Source organism: Neofelis nebulosa, chromosome 7 (assembly GCF_028018385.1).
Source record: "Neofelis nebulosa isolate mNeoNeb1 chromosome 7, mNeoNeb1.pri, whole genome shotgun sequence".
NCBI classification, from domain to species: Eukaryota; Metazoa; Chordata; class Mammalia; order Carnivora; family Felidae; genus Neofelis; species Neofelis nebulosa.
Genome location: NC_080788.1, coordinates 111,468,830 through 111,492,918, shown reverse-complemented (window position 1 = coordinate 111,492,918; position 24,089 = coordinate 111,468,830). Strand labels below are relative to the sequence as shown.

The 24,089-nt window shown below is 41.7% G+C and overlaps 1 protein-coding gene across 11 annotated transcripts in view; it reads right to left on the bottom strand.

Moving 5' to 3' along the window:
* Positions 1 to 24,089, bottom strand: part of SYNE2 (spectrin repeat containing nuclear envelope protein 2) — a 342,246-nt gene that overhangs the window by 49,778 nt on the left and 268,379 nt on the right. For all 11 annotated transcript variants that reach the window (XM_058739286.1, XM_058739287.1, XM_058739283.1 and 8 more), the window contains 12 exons: positions 23,290 to 23,445; positions 21,612 to 21,764; positions 15,714 to 15,884; positions 14,893 to 15,023; positions 12,604 to 12,808; positions 11,247 to 11,426; positions 10,410 to 10,538; positions 8,741 to 8,895; positions 8,483 to 8,627; positions 7,445 to 7,539; positions 5,715 to 5,949; positions 1,580 to 1,774 (listed from right to left, as the gene is read on the bottom strand). In XM_058739286.1, coding sequence (XP_058595269.1) covers positions 1,580 to 1,774; positions 5,715 to 5,949; positions 7,445 to 7,539; positions 8,483 to 8,627; positions 8,741 to 8,895; positions 10,410 to 10,538; positions 11,247 to 11,426; positions 12,604 to 12,808; positions 14,893 to 15,023; positions 15,714 to 15,884; positions 21,612 to 21,764; positions 23,290 to 23,445 — 1,950 coding nt within the window. The remainder of the gene's footprint in view (positions 1 to 1,579; positions 1,775 to 5,714; positions 5,950 to 7,444; positions 7,540 to 8,482; positions 8,628 to 8,740; positions 8,896 to 10,409; positions 10,539 to 11,246; positions 11,427 to 12,603; positions 12,809 to 14,892; positions 15,024 to 15,713; positions 15,885 to 21,611; positions 21,765 to 23,289; positions 23,446 to 24,089) is intronic.

The following is a 24,089-nucleotide window of genomic DNA, read 5'->3' as shown; positions in this document are numbered from 1 at the left end:
TAGGAGACTGACAGGGTTTCGCATTTTAAAATGAGGCTCAGAGAAAAGTGACTGGCCAAGGATATGCGCTTACAAGCACACCAGTCAAAGGTCGGCCTAAGCCTGCAGTCCGTTTGCCCGCACCCCCTCACCTCTGCAATGCCTTCCTCTCTCTCACAGCATCTCTTTTCCTTTACCCTTATATCACTGAGAAAATAGTTGCCTGCATTTACAAGTTCAGAATGTTTACAATAGATTCACTGGAATAAGTTTCTACTCCCGAGGTTGCTAAAAGTAGACAAACGTAAAGTCAAACATTCCTCAGTACAACTGATACCTAAACACACTTGAGTTGCCCCTAATCTACGGTAACATAGAATTCACATGAGGGGAGGCTGCTTGTCTGCAACATCAACTCTCTGGAACATAACCAAGAAGGAAGTGAAGAGAGAAATGAAACTGAGTCCTTATTTCTCCCCGCAAACCATTAACTAATACATTTACCACTGTGTTTTGCAAATAGGGGAAGCGTTCAACAAATATTTGCTAGTTAATGAATTTCACATAGCCCATATACTAAATAAAACTCAGATATTTTATTCATAGGAGAGATGTTCAGGCCCTAACTCAGCACATATTTATTCTTTATTCAAAAACACTAACTCTGGGGGACCCTGGGGGGCTCAGTCGATTAAGCGTCCCACTTCAGTCAGGTCACAATCTCATGGCTTGTGAGTTCGAGCCCCACATCGGGCTCTGTGCTGACGGCTCAGAGCCTGGAGCCTGCTTTGGAGTCTGTGTCTCCCTCTCTTTCCCTGTCCCTCTCCTGCTTGCATTTTGGCTGTCTCTCTTTCAGAAATAAACAAACATTCAAACAAAAAACAAACCATCTCTGATAAGCTTGGTTATCTGGTTTTGGTACACACACAATAGATTAGGAAGTGGGCTATAAGGAGCAGGTATGCTCAGAGAAATAAAAATTAAACAGACCACTTTAAATAATGTTTAGAGAAGAAAATATAAGAAAAATAATAAAAACCACAAAAACATTCGGGCAGCATAGTTGTGTTGGGCAAAGGGATCAAAGCAGCTCAGAGTCCTTAAGAATACCTTGATATGTTTTAGTGTAACAAAATAATAATTATTTCCTAATAATGACTCAGAATAAAACATTTTGGTTCTTAAAAATATAATCATAAATTATCTGTGAAACTCTTATACGCACTTCTATGGAAAAGCACATTCTCGGATGACAGAACAAAGAGGAAGTTTTACCGTGTTTATTTTCACATACCACACGCAAGGTCAGACCATATGTGGAACATTAGCTTTCTGTACAGAACTTCCATGGAACGTGAACGAGTTTCTTGTTTTGTAAAAGTGAATATAAAATAGAACCTCAAGTATGCATACATTTAACACTGAACTTTCTCAATGTTCGATTATTATTTTGCAACAAGTACCTAGTATGATTAGGACTCAAGGTCCCTCGGAAAACTTACAATATTGTGATTTCCTAAAATCGTTCCCATTTTTGCACAGCAAACAAAAATTCTATGTACTGCACCTGAATATCAGGAAAAGTAAACGGTGAGTTTACCTCTATATTGCTCTGCAACTGGGTAATCATCTCTCCTACTTGGAGCTTTGTGTCCTTCCAGTTGTCCTGGAGTTGACTGATTTTCTTGTCAATCAACTCTTTTGTTTCCAGGCTAGCTGCGTTCAGTAACTTTTCCCCAGCTTCTAAGGTGAGTGCATAGGTGATGTGCCGTCTCTGAAAATGAATGTCTTTACTCTAGAAAACCAAAAAACACAAAAAAGTGATTTCCTTAAGCCTCTGCTATTATCCAACTGCGACCGTATGTGTTTGTGAACATTTCCTTCGGAGCTTTTCCTGCTGATAAATGTTAAATTATACATAAATTAGACAGATCTGATTAGAAAGTGTGCACATGCACACACACACATTCACATCTAAGGTTACGTTTTACACTACTATATACTACACCAAGTAATGTGATCTTAAAATAATTTCCAATGGTTAAGAGATAACATTCTTAGTGTAATGATCAGAGACATAAAGACATAAAAATATATACTTCAAAGACTAAGAGCCTACAAGATAAATAGACTTAAGAGTATTAAGCAAATGATCGGAGCATTAGACCTGAAATTAAGAGCAAATACTCACTATGACCATGGTAGAAGAGTCAGCTTACTCTTAACCCCTGAGAGTCAAATGTGCATATTATGCTACACAGATATAAAAGGAGAGAACAAATAAAAAAGGCAAAATATAAAAAATATACACTTAAACTTATTATGGGCACTTAAACATATGCATCAGCGTATGCCCCAGAGGGACAGCTGTATGACGTTCCATTTGAGTATCGTGCAGGCTCTTTTTTCTGTTGTTTCCTTTTAAAGAGAGTGAAAGTGGGGGAGAGGGGAAGAGGGAGAGGGAGGGAGAGACAGAGAGGGGGAGAGACAAAGAGAGGGGGAGAGAGAGAGGGGGAGAATCTTAAGCAGGATCCACGCTCAGCACGGAGCCCCACACAGGGCTCGATCCCACAACCCAGGGATCATGACCTGAGCTGAAATCAAGAGTTGGATGCTCAACCAACTGAGCCACCCAGGCGCCTCCAGGCTCTTCTTTCAAACGGACTGAAAATACCTATTTTCACTATAAAAATGAAGTAAACACTTTTAAATTGACTCATACTCCCAAAAGCATTTGGTTTCAGGAAAAAAAAAAAAAAACAACTAAGTTTTCTTTCTTTCTTTTTTTTTTCTGTTCTAAATATGATTTCCTTCATCTTCAAATTTCTCAAGGGAGGCATAATGTAGGCATTTTCTAGAATGGGAACTGATGTTTAAAAAAAAAATCAACAGAGTATTGATTTACAAAGGTATTTCTGGGAATACTTGATATAACCCAATACAAAGTAGGAAAGCGGACTGTCCTCTCAGGATCAGACACAAATAAGAGGAACCGCAACTCAGGGAGCGTCCTGACACTCCACACTCGTCTTTCCAACGCATAGTATTGCTCGACATGGGCAAAGAGATAGACATCTATAGGCATTTTAGGCTTCTCAAAAGACCTGCTCCTCCTCCAATTTTCCCTGACTTGGTCAACAGCACACTATCCACCAAGATGCTCAAGCCAAAACCCTAGAGTCATCTTGACTTAGATTTTTATTTACCTGCCACATCCAAACCATTAGGAAGTCTTGTAAACTCTATTACAAACACATCCTTTTTCAGTCTTCACCATGATCATCCTTTTCTTATCCATCATAACAGCTACCCAAGACTATAGAAATGGCCTTCTAACTGGTTATAGGAGACTGTATTTTTCACAAAATGCCCACAATATTCCTAGTCCTACATGCTCTTCCAGAACCTTGCCATCACTCCCCATCAAGCACTGGGGTCTCTGCCCCCTTCTGTTAATCCTGGGTGAGCATGTGTGATGGCCTTCATTAACAGAGGATGATAGAAGTGACTTAAGTGACTTCTGAGGCTAGGTCTAGAAGGCAGTACAGCGTCTCCCTGGATCTCTCTCTTGGGACGTGCACCTTTGAGTCCACTGAGGTGCCATGTAAAAAGTCTGGCTATAAGAAGCCTTCATGTGGAGAGACCACAGAGCATCATGCTGTCTGAGTCTTTCCCACTTAAGTGCTAGACATGAAAGTGAGGGAGCCCCCACCACCGTCTGACTGAAACTTCCTGAGAGACCCTAAGCAAGAACCACCCAATTGGGCCCTGTCGACCCCGAGTACTTTGAGAGCTAATAATCAATGACGGTTGTTATGCAGCAAGAGATAAGTAATACGCTGGGATTCCTGCCTCTCCTTCGGCGCCCCTATTATCTATCTTCCCTCAGAGCAGCTGGAGGGTCTTTAAAAAATCCAAACGGTATCAGGGCGTCTGGGTGGCTCAGTAGGTTAAGCATCCAACTCTTGATCTCAGCTCAGGTCTTGATCTCAGGGTCTCGAGTTCAATCCCCGCATCAGGCTCCGTGCCGGGCGTGGAGACCGCATTGAAAACAACAACAACGGGGCGCCTGGGTGGCGCAGTCGGTTAAGCGTCCGACTTCAGCCAGGTCACGATCTCGCGGTCCGTGAGTTCGAGCCCCGCGTCGGGCTCTGGGCTGATGGCTCGGAGCCTGGAGCCCGTTTCCGATTCTGTGTCTCCCTCTCTCTCTGCCCCTCCCCCGTTCATGCTCTGTCTCTCTCTGTCCCAAAAATAAATAAAAAACGTTGAAAAAAAAAAAAAGAATTTAGAAAACAACAACAACGACACAAAAACAACACAAATGGTACCACGCTGCCCCTGTTCCAACTGAGGCTTCCGATTACAGGAAGACTATAATCCGGCTACTACATCTCACCTACAAAGCGCTCCTCCCTACTTGACTCTCAGATTCACTCCCTACCACTGCTGCCTTACTGGTTATACTCTGCTCACACTGGCCTTCTTCCTGTTCCTCTGCCCTATCAAGTTTGTTCCCATCTTGCGGACTCTGGGGTAAGACATTCCTTCTGTCTGAAAGGTTCTTCCCCAGATTTTTGCACGGCTGGCTCCTCCTCATCATTCAGGTTTCAGTTTACATGTCATATTCCCAGAGGTCACTCAGTTAAAAGCAGCCACCAGCCCCTTCGTTACTGGCCCTGTTTTAGTTGTTGACATATGCCTTATTGCAATCTGATTACCTTATTTATTGATTTGTCCGACTTCCCACCACCAATCAGATGAATTAGCACTTCCTTGTTTATTAATTTGTCTGCTTGCCTGCCTGAGAGCAAGGCTCTTCTCTTTGCCCATACCACATGCCCAGCATTTAAAACAGTGCCGGGCACAGAGCAGATATATCCAATTGGTGCCTGATAACTGGATAAATGAATGAAGAGAGTACAGGATTTCAAAAGGGTGGTGTTTCATTTAGCTGTGCCTCTACAGTGCAGAGTGGTTCTACAGCTAAACGGAATATGTTTTGGGGACTGCCCGCTAACTACTCGAAACCTATGCTCGTTCAGCAACTCTCTGACTGAAAAGTTGGTTGCCCAAGAGTACACTTACCTTGATGAGCATTGAGTAATATTGGAATTAATACAAACTAATATGACACTGCATGGAACACCGGAATTAATATAAAACAGGGAAAAAAAATGAAAAAAAAAGAGAAAAAAAAAGAGAGGAAAAAAAGAGAAGAGGAAAAAAAGAAAAAAAGAGAAAAAAGAGAAGAGAGAAAAAAGAGAAAAAAAGAGAAAAAAAAAGAGGAAAATAAAAAGAGAGAAAAAAAAAAGAGAAAACTTGGTTGCCTAAATGAATTTGCCCTTCAAGAATAAGCAAGAGTTCCACTGTAAATTATGGCACTGGTGGTCAAGTTATTCATCAGTCGGTGCCTTAAAGCTTGGGTGGAAGGAATCTGTCACTGAGACTTGCCCCACTCTACCCACCCATCCCCAACTCCAGCCCTACTCCCGCAGCCCGAGAGAGAGCCTCACTATTTCTGGATGAACGGGTAAGATTGGGTTTCAGACGCCACAAGGCCGGGGACAAGGCTGAACAGGGTCACAGTGACCCTGGATAGCTGATCCTCCCAGTACAGAGAGCACACCTGAATCGCAATGTATTAAAAAAAAAACCCCACAAAACTTGAGGTGAATGAACACCTTCCCAACGACGATCGCACCGTAGTCCTCGTGCTGCTACCGTGCCGGCATTACCTTCAGCTCTCGGATCAGCCTCCTGGTTTGGGGGAGGCTGTGGCAATCCTGGCTCTTGGCGGCAGACAGCAGGGGGCCGGTGTTGGCGAGGAAGCGGAGCAAGTCCTCCGCGGCCGTGGTGAAGTGCCGCCATCGCCCCACCAGCCCATCGATGTGGCTCTTCCTCTGCCGAAGGCTCTGGGCCGCACTCTGCCACCGCTCCTTCAGTTTCGTGAACTTTGAAACAAATTCCGGTCTTGGGAGAAACAAATGGTTAGAGGATCTTGTCACCAACACGTAGAAAAAAGAACTCCCAACGCACCGAAGAAGCTCAGATGTGCTGTTAATATGCATCATTTACAGGGGTGGGGGGTGGGGGTGGAAGAAAACCTTTTTAAAATGTGCGTACTCTTCAACTTAAAGGCGTTGGGAAATTTAGGGTTGGGGCAGGGGCAGTGTGGGGTTGGCAAAAGGCATTTAGCGGGAGATAGTTGCATGTGACCCGGTATTTTGCCAGCATGGAAAAACTGCATCCTTTAAACAAATGTAAGCTATTTTAACTTGCATTATTCCAAATGCTGTGTGGAAAACTGAATATTGGACCCATGCGAAATGATGAATAGGTACCGTGTAACGTTCTCGATTACTTACTTGCACGCCGTACTTTACAAAATTTCAGCAACAGAGACGATGCTTTCTGCGACTACTCAACGAGTTCTTTTCCGGATAAATAATAACCCACCACGTGATAAGTAAGGCCTTTTATATATTATCGGAAAAGTCATGCTTTGCTGCACGGATCAAAATCTAGTTTGTCATCCTGGAATGGGGCTGAAGTTGTAACTTCAGAGCTAGAAGGAAATGGACTTTATACTTCTTAGCTATGCTCAAAGAAAATTCAGGTATATGGGTGTTAATGGGGAGGAAAAACAGTATCTATCAGGACACTTAGAGAAGCATTTAAGAGGCTAGCCCGTCTCAGGACTCTGTCTGCCATATGTACCAGCTCTGTGAGCAGGCTCATGTCACCAGGCTGGCGTAAGGGGCTCTTCTCACCCTGACTGGCACTGCCCAGTGATGCCAACACTGTGTACATAGCAGAGAGAGAAATCCCTTCTTTCACAACTATGTGCTATAGCTACCTGCTGGGAACAGCAGCACTTTAAGAATTATTGTTATTATTTTTTATTTTTTGAGAGAGAGACAGAGAGAGCGAGACAGCAAGGGGGATGGGCAGAGGGAGAAGGAGAGCGAGACTCTTAAGCAGGCTCCACATCCAGGTAGAGCCTGACACGGGGCTCAATCTCACAACCATGAGATCATGACCTGAGCCAAAATCAAGAATTGGACGCTTAACCCATTGAGCACCCAGGCGCCCCCAAAATTATTTTTCAAATAGCAAAATGTCATGAAGCTGCAGACAGAGAAAAACACTACAGAAGAATCCTTTGCGGCAAAAACTTAGTTAACTCCACTTGGTGAGTGGGTATTCGCAAAGCACTAATCTAATGTTTGCTAATGCCACCTTTCTATCATACATAGAAGTGCGACTGACATCTCTACGGCCACGTAGCAAGTCCCCATCCTAATAAACAGAAGACTGGCCTCATAATGGTCTATCAACTGACATGGCTGCAGGTTACCAAAGTGGTCAAGATACACGTGGTGGGAGGCCAGACCTCACGCACGCACGCACACACACACACACACACACACACACACACACCCATCATAAACCCCAGACAGCTTACCTCTTCTCTATTTCTGTGGTGTCCAAGAGTTGTAAGGACTGGGTGACATAAGAATCAGCCACTGTCTGGTTTATAGACACTTCAGCTTCTAACATCTGCATATGAGTTAAAATAGAAGATATCAGTAGATTCTTTTTATGAACCTGGAGCTTCTATTTCCTATTAAAATCTAAGCTCACAGAGGACATGGGAGACGATGAATTTTCAAATTATTTGAGCCTCATTGCAAAAAAGGCTCAACCATCATGTCACCATCACCTATGAATAGAATCTCAGAAGCAAACAGGCGTAATAACAAGTACAACTAAAGCCCATTTATTGGGCATTTACTATTTGTGAGGCACTGTGTAAAACACGCATTGTCTCACTTATTCCTCAACCTTCAGACTTAAGTACTATTATCACACCCGTTTAAAGATAAGGAAACTAAGACGGAAAGAGGGCTGGTAATTTAATCGAGGTCACTCATGCAGGGTTTTTTGTTTTGGTTGTTCAATGAACTTCATTTTCATTGGAGGACCTTAATGTAACGATAAAGACTTAAATCATTTACATTAAAAATTAGTGACCTAATCATGCACACTTTCAAAATGCAGTATTTGCCTATACCATCAAGAGTATTTCTGAATGCACATCAGTGTAAGCACAGGGAATAACCTCTGTCAAATTATTAAGGCTGCAATTATAATTATGCAATTCAATATTTTAGAGAATTATTCAGTGAATATGCAAAGATGAGTTGAAGTATTTTAGCCTGCTCTTGGTATGTTTGCATCCTATGGAAGCAAAGTTGTGCTAGAAGTTTCCCCTGTTGCAGAAAATCTAGTTCTCTCATTAATAAAATAGAGCACTAAAACAAAATGTTGAAATTTATGAAATGTGTGAGAGTTTTACAAATAATCAATTGGCAAATGAATCTGCTTAAAGTCCTATATTCGATTGTTAGGGACTGATCGATTTAAATAGATTGCAATGAGTATCTTTCCCTGACTCCTGCCCCAGGGTGAATGTACAAAGCGGCGGAGAGCACAGGTTTACCTCGTATGTTTTCTGCTGTTCCAGGAGAGCTGGGAGGCTGTCAGCCATAGTCACCTTGAGCGTCTCTTCTGTCTTCTCCAGAAGCTGGACCCATTTTTCACAGCAATAAAGAAACTTTTCATTCAATCCTGTTGCCTGAAGCTCACTACAAAGGTTTATACACAGACAAAACAGAACCATAAAACAATGACATTACTGAGCTCAAGTCAATAATTTTAGCTTAACTGAAACAGAATGAAAGAGGTGGCATGTTCTGACCTGCAGCGTTCCAGGGCTGTTGCCGTGGCCCGAATCCACTGTCGGTTCACATTTTGTAACGTCTTTATGGCTATGTCACTAAGGGGGAGTTTGAGGCTTACTTCATTCAAATGTTCCACATCAGGTGACTGGGCTGTCAGTGCCAGCACATGGTTCTATTAAAAAAATTAAATTTCAGGTTTCTGGAGGCCAATAAGATATCTAGAAGATGAAAAGGACTCAGAGATCCTGCAGACCATCCTTATCTCAAAAATGAGGGAAAACTGGGAGCCTCAATAGGTAGATGACTTACCCATGATCAAACAGCCAGTTAGTATTAGACTTGGACCTAAACCCTGGTCTCCCAATCCTGTGGCTTTTCTAGAATAAGTGCACACACGGTCAGCACCGCAATGGCCCGGGAAATAGAAAATGATCTCAGGGATCACCCTTTGAGGGAGATGGAAATGAGATAGGAGTTTTGTCTTTTTTTTTTTTTTTTTACAGGATCCATTTTGGACTTCAAAAGTCCTACGTATTCTGCCAACTTGACCTTCAACAGATCACAAAGCCAATGAAAATTTAGTCCTTAAAATGACCCTAGTAAAGCATGGTCCTTAAACATCCATATTTTGAAAGAACACGAAATCACGTGAAAGAAAACGCATCAAAATTTTATTTTTAAAATATTCCAGGGACAGCATCTAGGTCAATGGTATTTTAAGCAAACATCCTCGACACTATGCATGCTATCACTACAGAACTCTGCCATCGCAATCTAGGTCAGGGTCAGCAAACTTTTTCTGTAAAGGGCCAGCTCGTGAAGAATTTAGCTTTCATGGGCCATATGATCTCTGTCATAATTATTCACCTCTGCTGCTGCAGCATGAAAATTCCCACAGACAATTAATAAATCAAAGGGCATGACTGTGTGCCACTAACAGTTTACACAAACCGGTGGAAGATGGGATTTGGATCGTGTGCCATAGTTGGCTGACTCTTGATCTAGGTTATGGATATCAGTCCTGAGGAGTTTGTAGGACCCAGAATTCTTTAATTCTTCCATTCATTTTTGTTACTTATACTAAACTTACTAAGGTAATAAAGAAAAAAAAATACAGAATTAATGTAATAGGGTATTTTATTTTTGACCTTTAGCGAACCAGAAAAGTTCAATTAATCACAACAGCCAATGCCTAGCTTATTCTAGCTCACTGAAGCTAATTAGTAAAGACGTCAAAAACTTTTAAATCTACTAAATTTACTGTGGCATATTACTAAAATAGATCTCTATGTTGTCATACTTTTCTAGACCTTACGGAAAATAAGGCAAGAATGAATGGCATATATACGACCATGCTCAAGGGGCACCTGCATGGCTCAGTCAGTTAAACGTCCACCTCTTGATTCTGGCTCAGGTCATGATTTCATAGTTTATAGCTTCGAGCTCTGCATCAGGCTCTGCATTGGGAGTGTGCAGCCGGCTTGAGATTCTCTCTCTCTCCCTCTCTCTTGGCTCCTGCCCTCTTGCACACTCTGTCTCTCTCAGAATACGTAAACTTTTTTTTTTTTTAAATGACCATCCTCAAGAGTGAAGACATCAACAGATTCTGTAACTTAATAGTTATTAGCTTATTTTTTTATCCTATGGTGAGTCTAAGCCCTAAGGAAACACAAACATTGGCAATACCAGGAATAAATCAGGATTTTCTTCTTTTTCTTGATGGTAGAGTTTATCCAAATGCTCTTCTTCATGCGTAATGAGACCTTTTAAAGATTCCAGCCGTTCCCCAAAATCCTTGAACTGCGAAAGGACAAACTAGAACAAGAGAGATTTTCATTAGAAATAATTTTCATGTGCATACACAACAAAATGAAGCGTAGTCTTGGCAGCTGATAAAAGCTCAAGGTGTTTTCAACGCCCAGCAGCTCATTATCATCTTGACTATTCAGAGGTGAATATTCAGAAGACTCCTGGTTTTTTACTTTGTGCTTCTGGCAAAGCACTGAGCCTTCAGGGATGAATGGATTACCCGCTGGAGGGGGCATATAGAGGAGGGTTAGTGAGCACTCTGCTCCCTCAGTGTTGTTATTGATATTGAAAAGGGACATTGGAGCTCCATGGCCTTTTATGCAGGTTTTTGACAGCTCGGGCACTAAAGGCTTTTCAAAAAATGAATAAAGAATACAACAAATGGCTCTGGTTTAAGCAGCTACTTCTAGGACTCAAGTACCCCACTTGGAGATCCAAATAACTGTGAGATCTGAACAGAATAAGGAATATAATATCCTACTTCTTAAGCCAACATGTTCAATGAAGAAGAGATGCTTGCTTAAGATCTGCCCATTGCTCACGTAATTGAACAGTCACATCAGGGAATCTTTAGGTTCAGGGCATCTTGATTGTGTAGTTTCCCCGAGGAGCAGCCCGGAAAGTACTAATAACTAGTACTTCATCAGATATAAGGAATTGAGGGTAGCTTGCAAATGTCCAAGACTACAAGTTGAATGGAAAAAGGACATGAACCTCAAATTCATTAGCTTTCACAAGCAGCATCTTTTCCAAGTAGGAAACCCTCTGGAGGGAGTGCAGTTGTGTAGAGAGGGGCACGTGGGTACTGGACTCTGTGAGCTGTGGAAGTCGATCCAGGAGAGCAGAATTCTGGAGAAAGGCTTCTTTCGTCTTCTGTACGTCATCCTGCAGTTCCTGGAGAAGCAACAGTGATCAGAAAACATTTCCTCCTCGTGTCACAACATAAATTCCTATCCCTGGGACTCCATCAACATCTAGGAGAATTTCTGCCCTAAAATTGTGGGCATGGCTTTTTGTCATTGTTTATTTCAAAGAGCTGAAAAAGCTAAGCTTTCGTTATATGACGCACATCACTGGCGCTCCTCTGAAATATGTCATTTCCGACCTAAAACTGACAACTAATCAACAGAGTTGGGGCTTCCAATGTGCAGAAACTGAAGACCACCCGGGTAGAGTCCTATGTTTTATGTTTCTAATCATCAAACACTATAAGGATCCACTTTAGGGCCATTTTAAGGATCAGTGCAACTCTGTCCTCTGAGACTTTATGACATAAACGGATTCATTTGCAGAGACCATAGAATCTCATTAACCAAGCTGATGTTAGGGCTACTCTATAAATGTGGTGTATGCAAAATTTGTTGCAACAACAAATTAGGTAGAAGTTGATCAGAAATACAGATCACATTTGTTGCATTGACTAAGTGGATTAATATTTTTTTATTTGACCTTTGGATTCAGAAGCTACAGAATGTATCTGGTCACCCAGTTTAAAACTAGAGAATATTCACTTTCTGGGCACTCATTATAATAGGACAAGATTACAGAGGAAATTCTACAACTCTTAAATATAGTCAGAGAGTATTCACTTTCTGGGCACTCATTATGATAGGACAAAATTACAGAGGAAATTGTACAACTCTTAAATATAGTCTAAAAATCATCATACCCAGAGAAAAGCCACATTAACATGGCATGAATCCATGATTATTTCTAAAGCAAGGGATTCAACATCTATTATTCTTAGATGATCACACTCAGTTGAGACACTTTTGCCTTTATTTGAGAGACCTTGTATGAGGCTTTTGCTTTAGAGTTTTACCTGCTAAAATGAAAGGGGAAACTTGGAACAAGGACCCTTGACCCAGCTACCTGTTGCCTAGACTTTGCTTCTGAGTCACCACTCGGCCCTCCCAACCCTGCACATCACAGCATGTTCACGTCCTACATGGCCTGCTGATGCACCTGTCCTGACCCACTTCTTTGTCCTGTGGTCTGTCTAGTCCCCGGGTCATGGCCCTCTCTGTTGGGCTGTCTTGGCCTTCGTTTTCCCAATGGGCTTTGCAACCACCTTTACATCCTGCAGGGCCCGGGTCAGGATCTCTGCCAGGTTGTTTCCAGACATGTTGATGTTTTCGAGCTGTTGGTACTTTGCTTCCTGCTGCTCCAGCCTCGCTGCAGCTTCGGTGTGAGCACTGTTATGGGCCTTCCAGAGCTGCAACAGACTCTGGGCCTTCTGCAACTGCTCTGCAATGTCTTGGTTTACCTGGGTCCACCTGTCAGAACAACATGAACAAAAGGGCCCTCATACCGTTCTTCCCTTTGCAGCAAAAGCACACTGCACACATTCTACCGGTAAGTCAAGAGCAGATGGGATGTTAAGACACAAATGCCTTTTTAAACTAATGTATCACCATTATATAAACAAAAACAGCAGTCCAAATTAAGATATTTAGTTGACTTTATAATTATCAACAACAACTACCAAATTTGTGATTGGCATGATCTATTGTATTACGAATGTCTGTTAGGCAAAGGTAGAGAAATTGATGAAAACTTCTCCACATGGGAGGGGTTTATATGGGGGAGGTCTTTACATGGGCCTTATTTAAATTGAGTTTATGCCAAGTTTATTTTCTAATGACAAAAGCAACATGTTCCTTATATAACAGTGGAAATAAAGGAAATTTTTTTTATTCCATATACAGACTGAATAACCTCTCTTTCCCATGTGACTTAAAAATTTCCCATTATTAATAAAAAATCAGTCTAATTTTATTTTTTAAGTCAGTCTAATTTTAAATGGCTGTACACAACAGGCTTTAAGTGGTCTGTTTTTTAATTACCAAATTCAAGTTTAGTATGGGTAATGAAATAATTTTTAATTTGTGCTTTCAAATCTAATGCTCAGATACAACTTTGTTCCAAAGACCTTTTCCCACATGTCAAGATATTGGTATTAAGCTAGATTTCTGAGAGAATCAATTTGGTCAAAGAACAAGAACGTGTAAACATTTTTAAGGTTATAGCTATACATATGGTCAAACTAGCTTTCTGGAAGCATTATAATATTTACATTTTACCTGAAACACATAAGAATGCTTGTCTCATGATAGCCTTGACTCTGCTAAATAGATGGAAAAGGTGAAAAATGGCACAGTTGCTTTATTTTTGTGCATTTCAAAATCTTACCAGAACAATGTTTTTCCTAAACAGTATTTTCCCCAATTATAATAGAACGTGCACTCATCATGAAAGAAAACAAAATCCCACCAACCACGTATGTTTAAATCTATCTATTCCTATATCTGTACCTACATTATACCTCACCTTCCTACCTACCTCCTTGCCTACCTATCTATAAAAAGAAGGTTATAAAAAAACAAAAAACAAAAACACCCCCTGACATCTCATTGATCTATAGATAACTACTGTTAGCATCTTGGTGCTGTCTTCTTCAACCTTTTTCAATAAGCCTTCTGATATATTCTTGTGGCAACAATTGAACGTGTATGTGTAGCAGCAACAATTGAATCCCTTCAATAGCAAACTGCACTGCCATGTTTCGAGGGTGGGCCCAATACTGTAAGTGGCATCAGATACATGTCTATGCTCCTCCTTACTCCCCCTCCTTCCCTTCTTCCAATAAGGACCAGATCACGAGCTGAGGATGTCCCCGCAGCATATGTAAATTTGATGCCTCTTGTTCACAACGCTTGTCCAAAGTGGATTTACCAGAGAGGCTGAATCTACATGGAGGAAGGGTGGAGGACACTGAGGGTAGCTTAATCTCTTCATCGCTGGCTTAAAAATCAAATTCTCTTCAAGCTGAATTTCATATCCCATTTAGCAAAATTACAGGCTTGCAATTAACCAGGGCCACCCTCCTTAGAAGGAGCTTTCCACCATAAGCAGTTCATCAGAGAATTCCTTCCAATCTCACAAATCACGTCCCCTCAAGAGGGATAATAACATCCCCTTTCTTCCATCTTAGGTTTCCAGTGAAACGCATTGTCCTTCTGAGCACCCTGTAGTCTGTCTCAGCTTGGGAGTTTGGTATCCGTGAGGATCGCACTGGGCAGTTGGTCTATACCCTCCGAAATCGGCTACCCTGGCTACGAGGGAAGTAATTGCCTTCAGAAAATCAAGTCTTACGTAAACGAGATGCTTCAAAGCAAAAGAACCACAGTAGCACAAAACCAGATTATCTCAGATGCCTAAGCTTTACAAAGCTGACGTCGCTTCGCAACTCCGGTGGCGCAATCAGCCCGCGGTACTTGTACAAAGCTGATGTCACCACGTGTCACTGAGATAAGGAAATCTATCTCCTCTGTTATCCCATCTGTATCTTAAAGCATACCTGGCATGAGTATTTTGGCATTTCTCTTCGATTATTTCAGCAACCGAGGGGCAGCGATCTTTGAGTTTTCGAATCACCTCCTGCAGTTTCTCCCAGCTTGCTTCACTGCTCTCAGCTTCATCTTGAAGAGACTGAGAAGAACAGAGCAGGAACATTCACTTCAGAATGGCCTGGCCACATCCAAGGGAGGCAGCTGCTTTTCAGCACGTCTGCTACATCACAATAATATTAACGCTCAGAACTTAATAGGACTGGGGAAAATTACTAGAAATGTGAAGAGGAAACCCACTGAGGAGGCATCCTTTCATCTGAGGCTACAACATTAAAAAGTATGCTAACACGGGGAGCCTGGGTGGCTCAGTCGGTTAAGCGCCCGACCCTTGATTTCGGCTCAGGTCATGATCTCATGGTTTGCGAGTTTGAGCCTCGCACTGGGCGCTGCGCTGACAGCATGGGGCCTGCTTGGGATTCGCTGTCTCCCCTCTCTCTGCCTCTACTCCCCTCACACTCTCTCTGTCTCCAAATAAATAAATAAACTTAAAAAAAAAAAACATGCTAACACACACCCCCCAAAGAACCAAACTTTTAAACTGCAAGATAATATGGACATGAATAATAGAGAAAAATCCAGTGTAAACTTTGGAGCCACTCATCTGGCTCATTTTGGAATTCCATGTCCTCCTTTTGATGCTGCTATTTAAGACGCTGTTTTGCGCTTCTCTGTGGACAGCACAAAGGCAGCTGTGCCCATTTCTGCACCTGCCTCCACTGGAGGTCTTCTGCCAACCAGGCAGCACCGTGCCACGATCTGCTGAATTTACCTGGAGGTTCTGCACCTGGCATCCTAAGGCCTCTAATGACAAAAACCCAGGCTTGCTGTGCTCCATGCAGTACCAGAATCGGATTGTCATCATCGCCACCTCATCATACAGGCTTTCGTAAATCTTCCACTCCTGCAAAACAGACTGCGTGGAGGTCTTGAGCTCGTTGACCTATATGAAAAGTGCAAAGATATTTAGAAACTCATTGAGAAGAGGCTCCTTCATCATTTTGTTCCCTTCTAAGGATTCTACCATGGTATCTAATCTAGGCATTTCAGCTTGTGAGTATGGGGGAAGGGGCTCCTGGGTGGCTTGATCTCGGTTCAGGTCCTGATCTCAGGGTTTGTGAGTTCGAGCCGTCTATCAGCATAGAGCCTGCTTGGGATTCTGTCTCCCCCTTTCTCTGCCCCTCCCCCCACTCACTCTCTCTTGGTCTCTCTCTCTCTCTCTCTCAAAATAAATAAACTTAAAAAAGAGAGGGTATTGGGAGAGCTTCAGTGATTAACTGAGGTGGGAAGATCAGTCAATAAACAAAAAAGATCAGAGAAGACTGAGTTTTAAAACAGGTGAATGAAAACGAGATCTGAGGCCAGAAGGACCAGCAGAGACAGAGTTCAGCCTACGGGGAGACAGCCGAGGGAGGGAATAATGGATGAGGAACAGAATCTGTGAGTACATATTTCAGCAACACCTAATTAGCTTTCTGATCATGGGCAAGTTATTGAACCCTTGAGTCGATTTCCCTACTCACAAAACAGATACAGTAAATAGAAACATAAATAAAATAGTGTCTGTGGAAATATTCTGCAAACTGTAAAGCACTGTAATTGTCAAATTACTGTTATTGGCACCTGAGTCCGCATAAATTGGAGAGGAATGTGCTCGGTCAAAATGATGAGCAAGTAAAAGTAGGAGGAAATGCGATGATCTCAGATACAATTGCGAATATGTAAGTATATATTTTTTTATATGTTGCATAAAGAACATTTACAACTCAACAGTAAAAAGACAAATAACCAAAGGATTAAATTGGGCAAAGGATTAGATCTCTACTAAAGAACATCCACAGTCCTTAGAGAAACATAAATCTATACGACAATGAGCTGCCATTTCACATCCACTAAGATGTCTATAAATCCAAGTTGGGTAATAATCAGTGTTGGCAAGACTGTGGAAAAACTGGAACGTTCATATATTGCTGGTGGAAACATAAAACCGTACAGCCTGTGTAGAAAACGGTTTGGCAGTTCCACAAAAAGTTAAGTATAGAGTTACCATATGACCCACTAATTCCACTCTTAGGTATATACCCCAGAGAAATGGAAGCATATGTTCATATAAAAATCTGTACACAAATGTTCATAGCAGCATGATTCATAATAGCTTAAAAGTGGAAACAATCCTGGGGCACCCGGGTGGCTCAGTCAGTTAAGGGTCCGACTTCAGCTCAGGGCATGATCTTGTGGTTCATGAGTTTGAGCCTTGCCTCGGGCTCTGCGCTGATAGCTCAGAGCCTGGAGTCTTTTTTGGATTCTGTGTCTCCCTCTCTCTCTGCCCCTCCCCTGCTCATTCTCATTCTCTCTCTCCCTCCCTCAAAAATAGATAAACATTAAAAAAAATTTTTTTTAAAGTGGAAACAACCCAAATGTCCATCAACGAATAAACCGTGGAATACTATTCATCCATAAAGTTCTGAAACATACTATAATATTGATGTTGGAAACATGCTAAAACAGACAGATAAGACCACATATCGCATAATTCCATAAGAGATAGCAAGTAGATTAGTGCTTCCAGGGATGAAGGGAAGGGAAGAATGAAAAGTGAGTAATGGGCATTTCTTTTTGAGTTGACAAAAATGTCCCGGAATTAGAGAGTAGCGATGGTTGTGTATCTCTGTGAATATACTAAAAACCATTGGGTTATACACTCAAAAGGGTAAGTTTATGGTATCTCAATTTAAAATAAGGATCTGAATATAAATGGAGTGTGATCAGTATGTTGGCCCAGCTTTATTTATGATGTGATGTCAAGTTTTGGATGTAACTATACAGGCCTGTATTCAGGCCCTCTGTTCTCTGCTTAACATCTACAGGGAGCTGCCTCAAACCCTGCCCCAAACAGACATGGATAAAAAACAACCTGGGATGCCAAAACGTCAGTCTCACACTGGCAACTGCATAGCCCATATGTCTTTATATGGGCTGAATGGCTCAGAAAAACAATCCACCATTAAGAAAGAATAAAAGACAGTAAGGGAAAAAAGGAGGCAGGACGGGAACTCCTTATAGATGTGCCTTTTATTTTTTTTCTTTTATTTTTTATATTTTGTTTATTTTTGAGAGAGAGAGAGAGAGAATGCAAGCAGGGGAGGGGCAGAGAGGGGGGAGACACAGAATCTGAAGCAGGCTCCAGGCTCGAAGCCGTCAGCACAGAGCCCAACGCGGGGCTCGAACCCATGAACTGTGAGATCATGACCTGAGCTGAAGTCGGACACTCAACTGACTAAGCCACCCAGGCGCCCCCAGATGTACCTTTTGGAAGCTTGGGGCCTATTTGGGTGGCAGGGATGATCCTGACACACAGGCGCCTATAGGCACACGGCTGCATAAGGCATTGGCATGGTCCAAGGATTTCATGGCTCCCACATACAAAGTTGGTGCAACTTCTGGTGCACTTAAGGGCAACCCTTCGAATATTACAGCTTCAGGGAAAAGAAATGGCGCATGTGGTTTGGGGGAAAGGATAAGAAAACCATTAAGCAAAATTCACTACACTAGAAACAAGAAGGAACATTTTCAGAATGTTGAAAGTACAATCAGCCAGTAGGGCAGCACTGAGTGTCATATATTAACGAGGTTAAGCACCTGCCCTAGGACAAAGGTACAAAATGGGGCTGCTAAGATTTTTCTTTAGGCAGAGACTTAAAGCCCTTGTTTGTATTTTTTATTTTTTTGTTGTTGTTTTTTTTAAAGCCCTTGTTTTTAAAGACGAGGCTCTACTAACTCTGGAGAACTTATGGAAGGATGACATAAGTTTTGTGTTTCCTACATTAAAAAAAAAAAAAAAAAAAAAGCTTTGGAGCACCTGGCTGGCTTAGTCGGTACAACATGTGACTCTCATCTTGGGGTTATGAGTTTGAGCCCCAAGTTGGGGCTAGAGATAACTTTAAAAAATAAAAAAATAAGTAGGTTTATTGAGATATAACTCACAGTCCATACAATTCACCTATTTAAAGTAAAGTCACCAAAATCAGTGTTAGGACATTTGCATCACCATGAAAAGAAACCCCATACCCACTAGCAGTCACTCCTCATTCTTCTCTAACCCTTTCTCAGCCAAAGTCTACCTTTCGTCTTTAAAGAATTTGCCTATTAAGGACATTTCATATAAATGGAATCATACAACATGTGGTTCTTTGGCAACTGCCTGCTTTCACTTAGCGTGATGTTTTCAAGACCATCAGTGTTGTAGCAAGTATCAGTACCTCATTCTTTCTTATGGCTGAATAATATCCCGTTGCATGGAAATACTATCTATCTATCTATCTATCTATCTATCTATCTATCTATCTATCTTAAGTAGGCTCCACACCCAGCGTGGTGCCCAATACAGGGCTTGAACTCACAACCCTGAGTTCGAGACCAGAGCTGAGATCAAGAGTTGGACTCTCAAGAGACTGAGCCACACAGGCACCCCTTGATATACCATTTACCTATCCATTTAAAAACCAAGGGATGTTGGGATTGTTTCTACTTTTTGGCTATTAAGAATCACCCTGCTATGAACATTATTGTGTAAGTTTTTGGTGTGGACACATGTTCTCCTTTCTCTTGGGTACTTACCAGTAAAGTTGTTGAGTCCTAAGATAACTCTATGTTTAAATATTTTAGGACTTGCCACACTCTTTTCCAAAGCAGCTGCTCCATTTTCCATTCACTGGCAGTGTGTGTATGAGAGTTTCAAGGTCTCCATACCCTTGCTAACATTTGTTATTTTCTGCCTTATTATTATCACTACGGAGGTGAGTATGCAGTATTTCATTGAAGTTTTGAATTATATTTCCTTTATTAATGATACTGGGCATCTTTTCATGTACTTATTGACCATTCATACCTTCTTTAGAGAAATATCTATTCAGATCACTTGCTCATGTTTTCCCTTTGGTTATGTCCTTTATATATTGTAGGCACAAGCCCCTAAGTATGTAAATATTTTCGTCCATTCTGTGGTTTGTCATTTCACTTTACTGATGATGTCCTTTGAAACACAAAAGTGTTTAGTGTTGATGAAATCCAGTTTTTTCTTGTGCTTTTGTTGTCATATCTAAGAAACTATTGCCTGATCCAGTCAGGAAGATTTCTGCCTCTGTTTTCTTCTAAGAGTTCTGTAGTTTTAGCATTTACATCTTTGATCCATTTAATTTTTATATACGGTGTGAAGGTGGGGTCTAACTTCATTCTTTTGAATGTGGACCTACAGCTGTTCTAGTACCAGTTTTGGAGAAGACTATCCCCCCCCCACCTCCCACCCTGGAATTGTCTTGGCATCCTAGTCTAAAAATTAGTTGATTATAATGTGAGGGTTTATTTCTGGACTCTTAATTCTATTCCATTTATCTAGATGTCTATCTTTTACATTAGTACTATCTGCGTGTTTTTACTTGCATTATCTCAATCTTTTCTATCCCAACATTTTTATCATAATTCACTGTGTGGTGGGGTGCTTGGGTGGCTCAGTTGGTTGAGGGTCCAACTTCAGCTCAGGTCATGATCTCATGGTTTGTGAGTTCGAGCCCCTGATCGGGCTCTCTGCTGTCAGCGCTGATCTTGTTTCAGATCCTCTGTCCCCCTCTCTCTGCACCTCCTTCACTTACACTCTCTCAAAAAACAAATAAACATTAAAAAAAAAAATCACTGTGTTGTGATTATCTATTCAAGTATGTTTTCTCTGGTGGTCTGCGAGCCCTTTGACGGTAGGATGCATTTATTTTCTCATTTATCTTTGTACCGTTGGCAGTGAACATAGTGACTCACAGAAGATATGTTCAACAAATGACTCACACAAGATATGGTAAGCTCATCTCTATCTTCCTGCCCGAGTTCTGGGGGAGAAATGAGGCCGAGGGTCACCAATGAATTTCATTTATACAGGTCATTCCCAATTCCCTCTTGGAACAAATAGTCAAAAGTAGATTTTAAGTAGATGACAAATAATCCACAATAAGGGCTTCTGGGAAATATGGACACATGTACAATTGGCTAGTATTTAGTTTCCTCCCTCCATTTGTGAGGAGCCAACAAGGTTGTAGTATGCAGAGATGCCTGTCTTTTCTCTTTTGGTGCTCTACTCCTGGAAGGGGTAAAGGCAGACTTTAACATGTCTTTCCTACGCTGACCAGACATCTTCCACACTCCTCCTCTTTACTTTCTCTTCACCGCATACTGTGTTCTCCTCACCTCTGGAATTCTCCATATGCTGACCATGCTTCTAGCTTCATAGAGGTTACAAGAGACGGGATCATTCCCTGCCCAAGGCACCTCCCTGGATGTGCTTCCTCATAGCTGCCCCTGTATATCTGCCCAGGAACCAGTGCCAGATGTTCTGTTGGGGCGGGGGGTGGAGGCATTTTTGTCTGTGAGTACGTTAGACAAAACAAAGATAACCAAGTGGATTTCTAGCTTGCCAGTGGTGTTGGAATTGGTGGCTGCACCTCCATCCGGTGCCAAAAAAAAAAGGAGGGGGGGGATTTGAAATGCCTTTCTCTATTTCACTTCAGTATTTCTCTAAGCAACTCTTCAGTTTTTGATATGGAGTTTCCGTGACTAAACACATCAACAAAAAGATGAAAGAAGGCTATATGAGGAGAAATAGTGTACTTCAAATGAGTTCTAGTACCTGGCTGATAACACTGCTTCTCTTTTGAAATAACCCATCAATTCTGGATGCTGTGTCTTCTAACAATGGCATGGTCCCACTCTCCGAAGTCAGGTAACATTGTCTCAACTCATCAAGGGCCTTGGATTTACTTGCCAGTTGATTTTCTATATCCTGGAAGGGCAAGAGGAAAAAGTTTTCATATGCACAACATTACGGAACCATAAGGTGTAAGTAAGAGACAGGAGTTTGGCCTTTTCGAGTAAAAATGGCATTACAATATGTAATTAAATAACATCACATCAAAGACATTTTGATCACAATACATTTGATTCCATTTTTGCACTTATTACAGTATGAATTTTTATGATAAGTTTAATTATTACATGTATCTAGATCAAAAAAATTTAATATGTATTTTTGATAGACAGAGCGCAAGCAGGGGAGGCACACAGAGAGAAGGAGACACACAATCCGAAGCAGGTGCCAGGTCCTGCACTGTCAGCACAGAGCCCGACGCGGGGCTTGAACCCACAAACCACGAGATCATGACCTGAGCCAAAGTTGGATGCTCAACCGACTGAGCCACCCATTCACCCCTAGATTTTAGGATAGTCTAGGTAATAAGTCCTCATCATCATGGTACAGTAGAACGAGTCCAGGAGATCTAGTCCCCATGCCATGTCTGTCCCATACTGGCTGTCTCACCTGACATTAAGTCATCAAACCCCCAAGCCTGTATTTTCTCATCTGGAAACTAGCAATGATAGCCCAGGCCGTGGACAGTTTAGAACTCAAGTGAAACCAGGGTGGCCTGTGGGGGGCAGCACGGCACGGACCTGTGGAGCGTAGGCATCCCGTGAAGGTTATGTTGAATCTAAGGCTGCTGTAAGAATTCTAAATGGAATGGCCAGTGGGTAGTTAGAAGCAGGATGTGACCACTTGCACAGATCTCTTATAATGGTGTTGCTGCTCACATCTCATGTCCAGGATGATTAACCTTTTCAGGAGAACTGGGGTGTGACCTGACCTTCCCACCCCAGCAGGGAGGAGCCTGTGTCCTCAGGCAGTAAGTCCAGAAGCAGCATTTGTCTGCAGCTACAAGGGCAGCTGAAGTGTCTTCAATAGGCAGTGACACAATCAGGGCAGTACTTACGGAGGATTAATGTATGTGTGGGTGAGACTAAGTGACCTGGCAAATGACAACTGAACAAAAGGGGGCCAGGCCAATATCCTTAAGCTCAACTGTGATTTAGACCGTAGTTCCAAGGGATAGCCGGTCCTTTTGGAACATATTACACAGAAGGTAAAAGAAAATCATTTTCCTCTGAAGACGCAGAATGAAATACTAAAACTAATGGAAACCTTAGAGTAATGGCATAAGTATTGGGTGAATTAATAAAAAACTGGGAAACATGAAATAAAAATTCCCTTTGAGCATTTTCTTTGAGGAGCCACATTCAAGTCTTAGGAACAATAACTGAAGATACCTTCTTCTGCTTCTCACACACAAAAAATTGCATCTTGTAATTTTGTAAAACCCATGGATGATTATTATCTCCTTTGCATAACGAAGTAAGTACCTGGGGGTCTGGAGGGGTCCCTCGAAAGTGCAGCCACTTGCCCTCCTCCTTGGGGCCGAAGCAGCGACGGCACAGCCTGGCCATGCCGTGTGGACAGGCGCCGTGTGCCTTCTCACCTGACAATCCGGAAGCATCCTGTGCACGGAGATCACACTTCCAGGTTTTTGTAAAGTTTTCAGTCTCTCCTCCTGCGCCTCCATCCAGTTGTTCAAAATCTGTATTTTGTTTTCAGTCTCGGTGATACTTTCCAAAAGTTGTTCTAAATGTTGTATCTTTAAGGTATAAGAAAGAAAATAAAAATTTCTCATTTTAAACCAGATGCTTTAAAATGTAAATGTCATGATGGTTATTTTTAACAAAATAATTTTGCTTCTTCGCAGATTCATCATACTTAGCACAAGATTTCCCAATAACTTTTGGAATAAAGATTCATATTAGGAAATATGAATTTAGTGTTTAAAAGCTAACCTGCTAAGCAAACTGGCTGTTTTGGAGTTTCATTAACACCTGTACAAATAAAATCATGTTGCTAACATTCAATAACATGTTGAATAACATTCAACTCAAATTCAACGCAATTTTTCATTGCATTATCGATTGATATACTTAAAGCTTAAGAAAACTTTCTTTCCCTAGACTTTCTTCATTAGAGTCATTTAAAAATTAAGTCAATATCAAACATATCACAAATAATTTATCAACTTAATAAAATAATGACTTTTTTTATTAAAAAATTTTTAAACATTTATTCATTTTTGAGAGACAGAGACAGAATGCAAGTGGGGGGAGGGGCAGAGGGAGGGAGACACAGAATCCGAAGCAGGCTCCAGGCTCCGAGCTGTCAGCACAGAGCCTGGCGTGGGGCTCAAACCCACAAACTGTGAGATCATGCCCTGTGCCAAAGTCAGATGCTTAA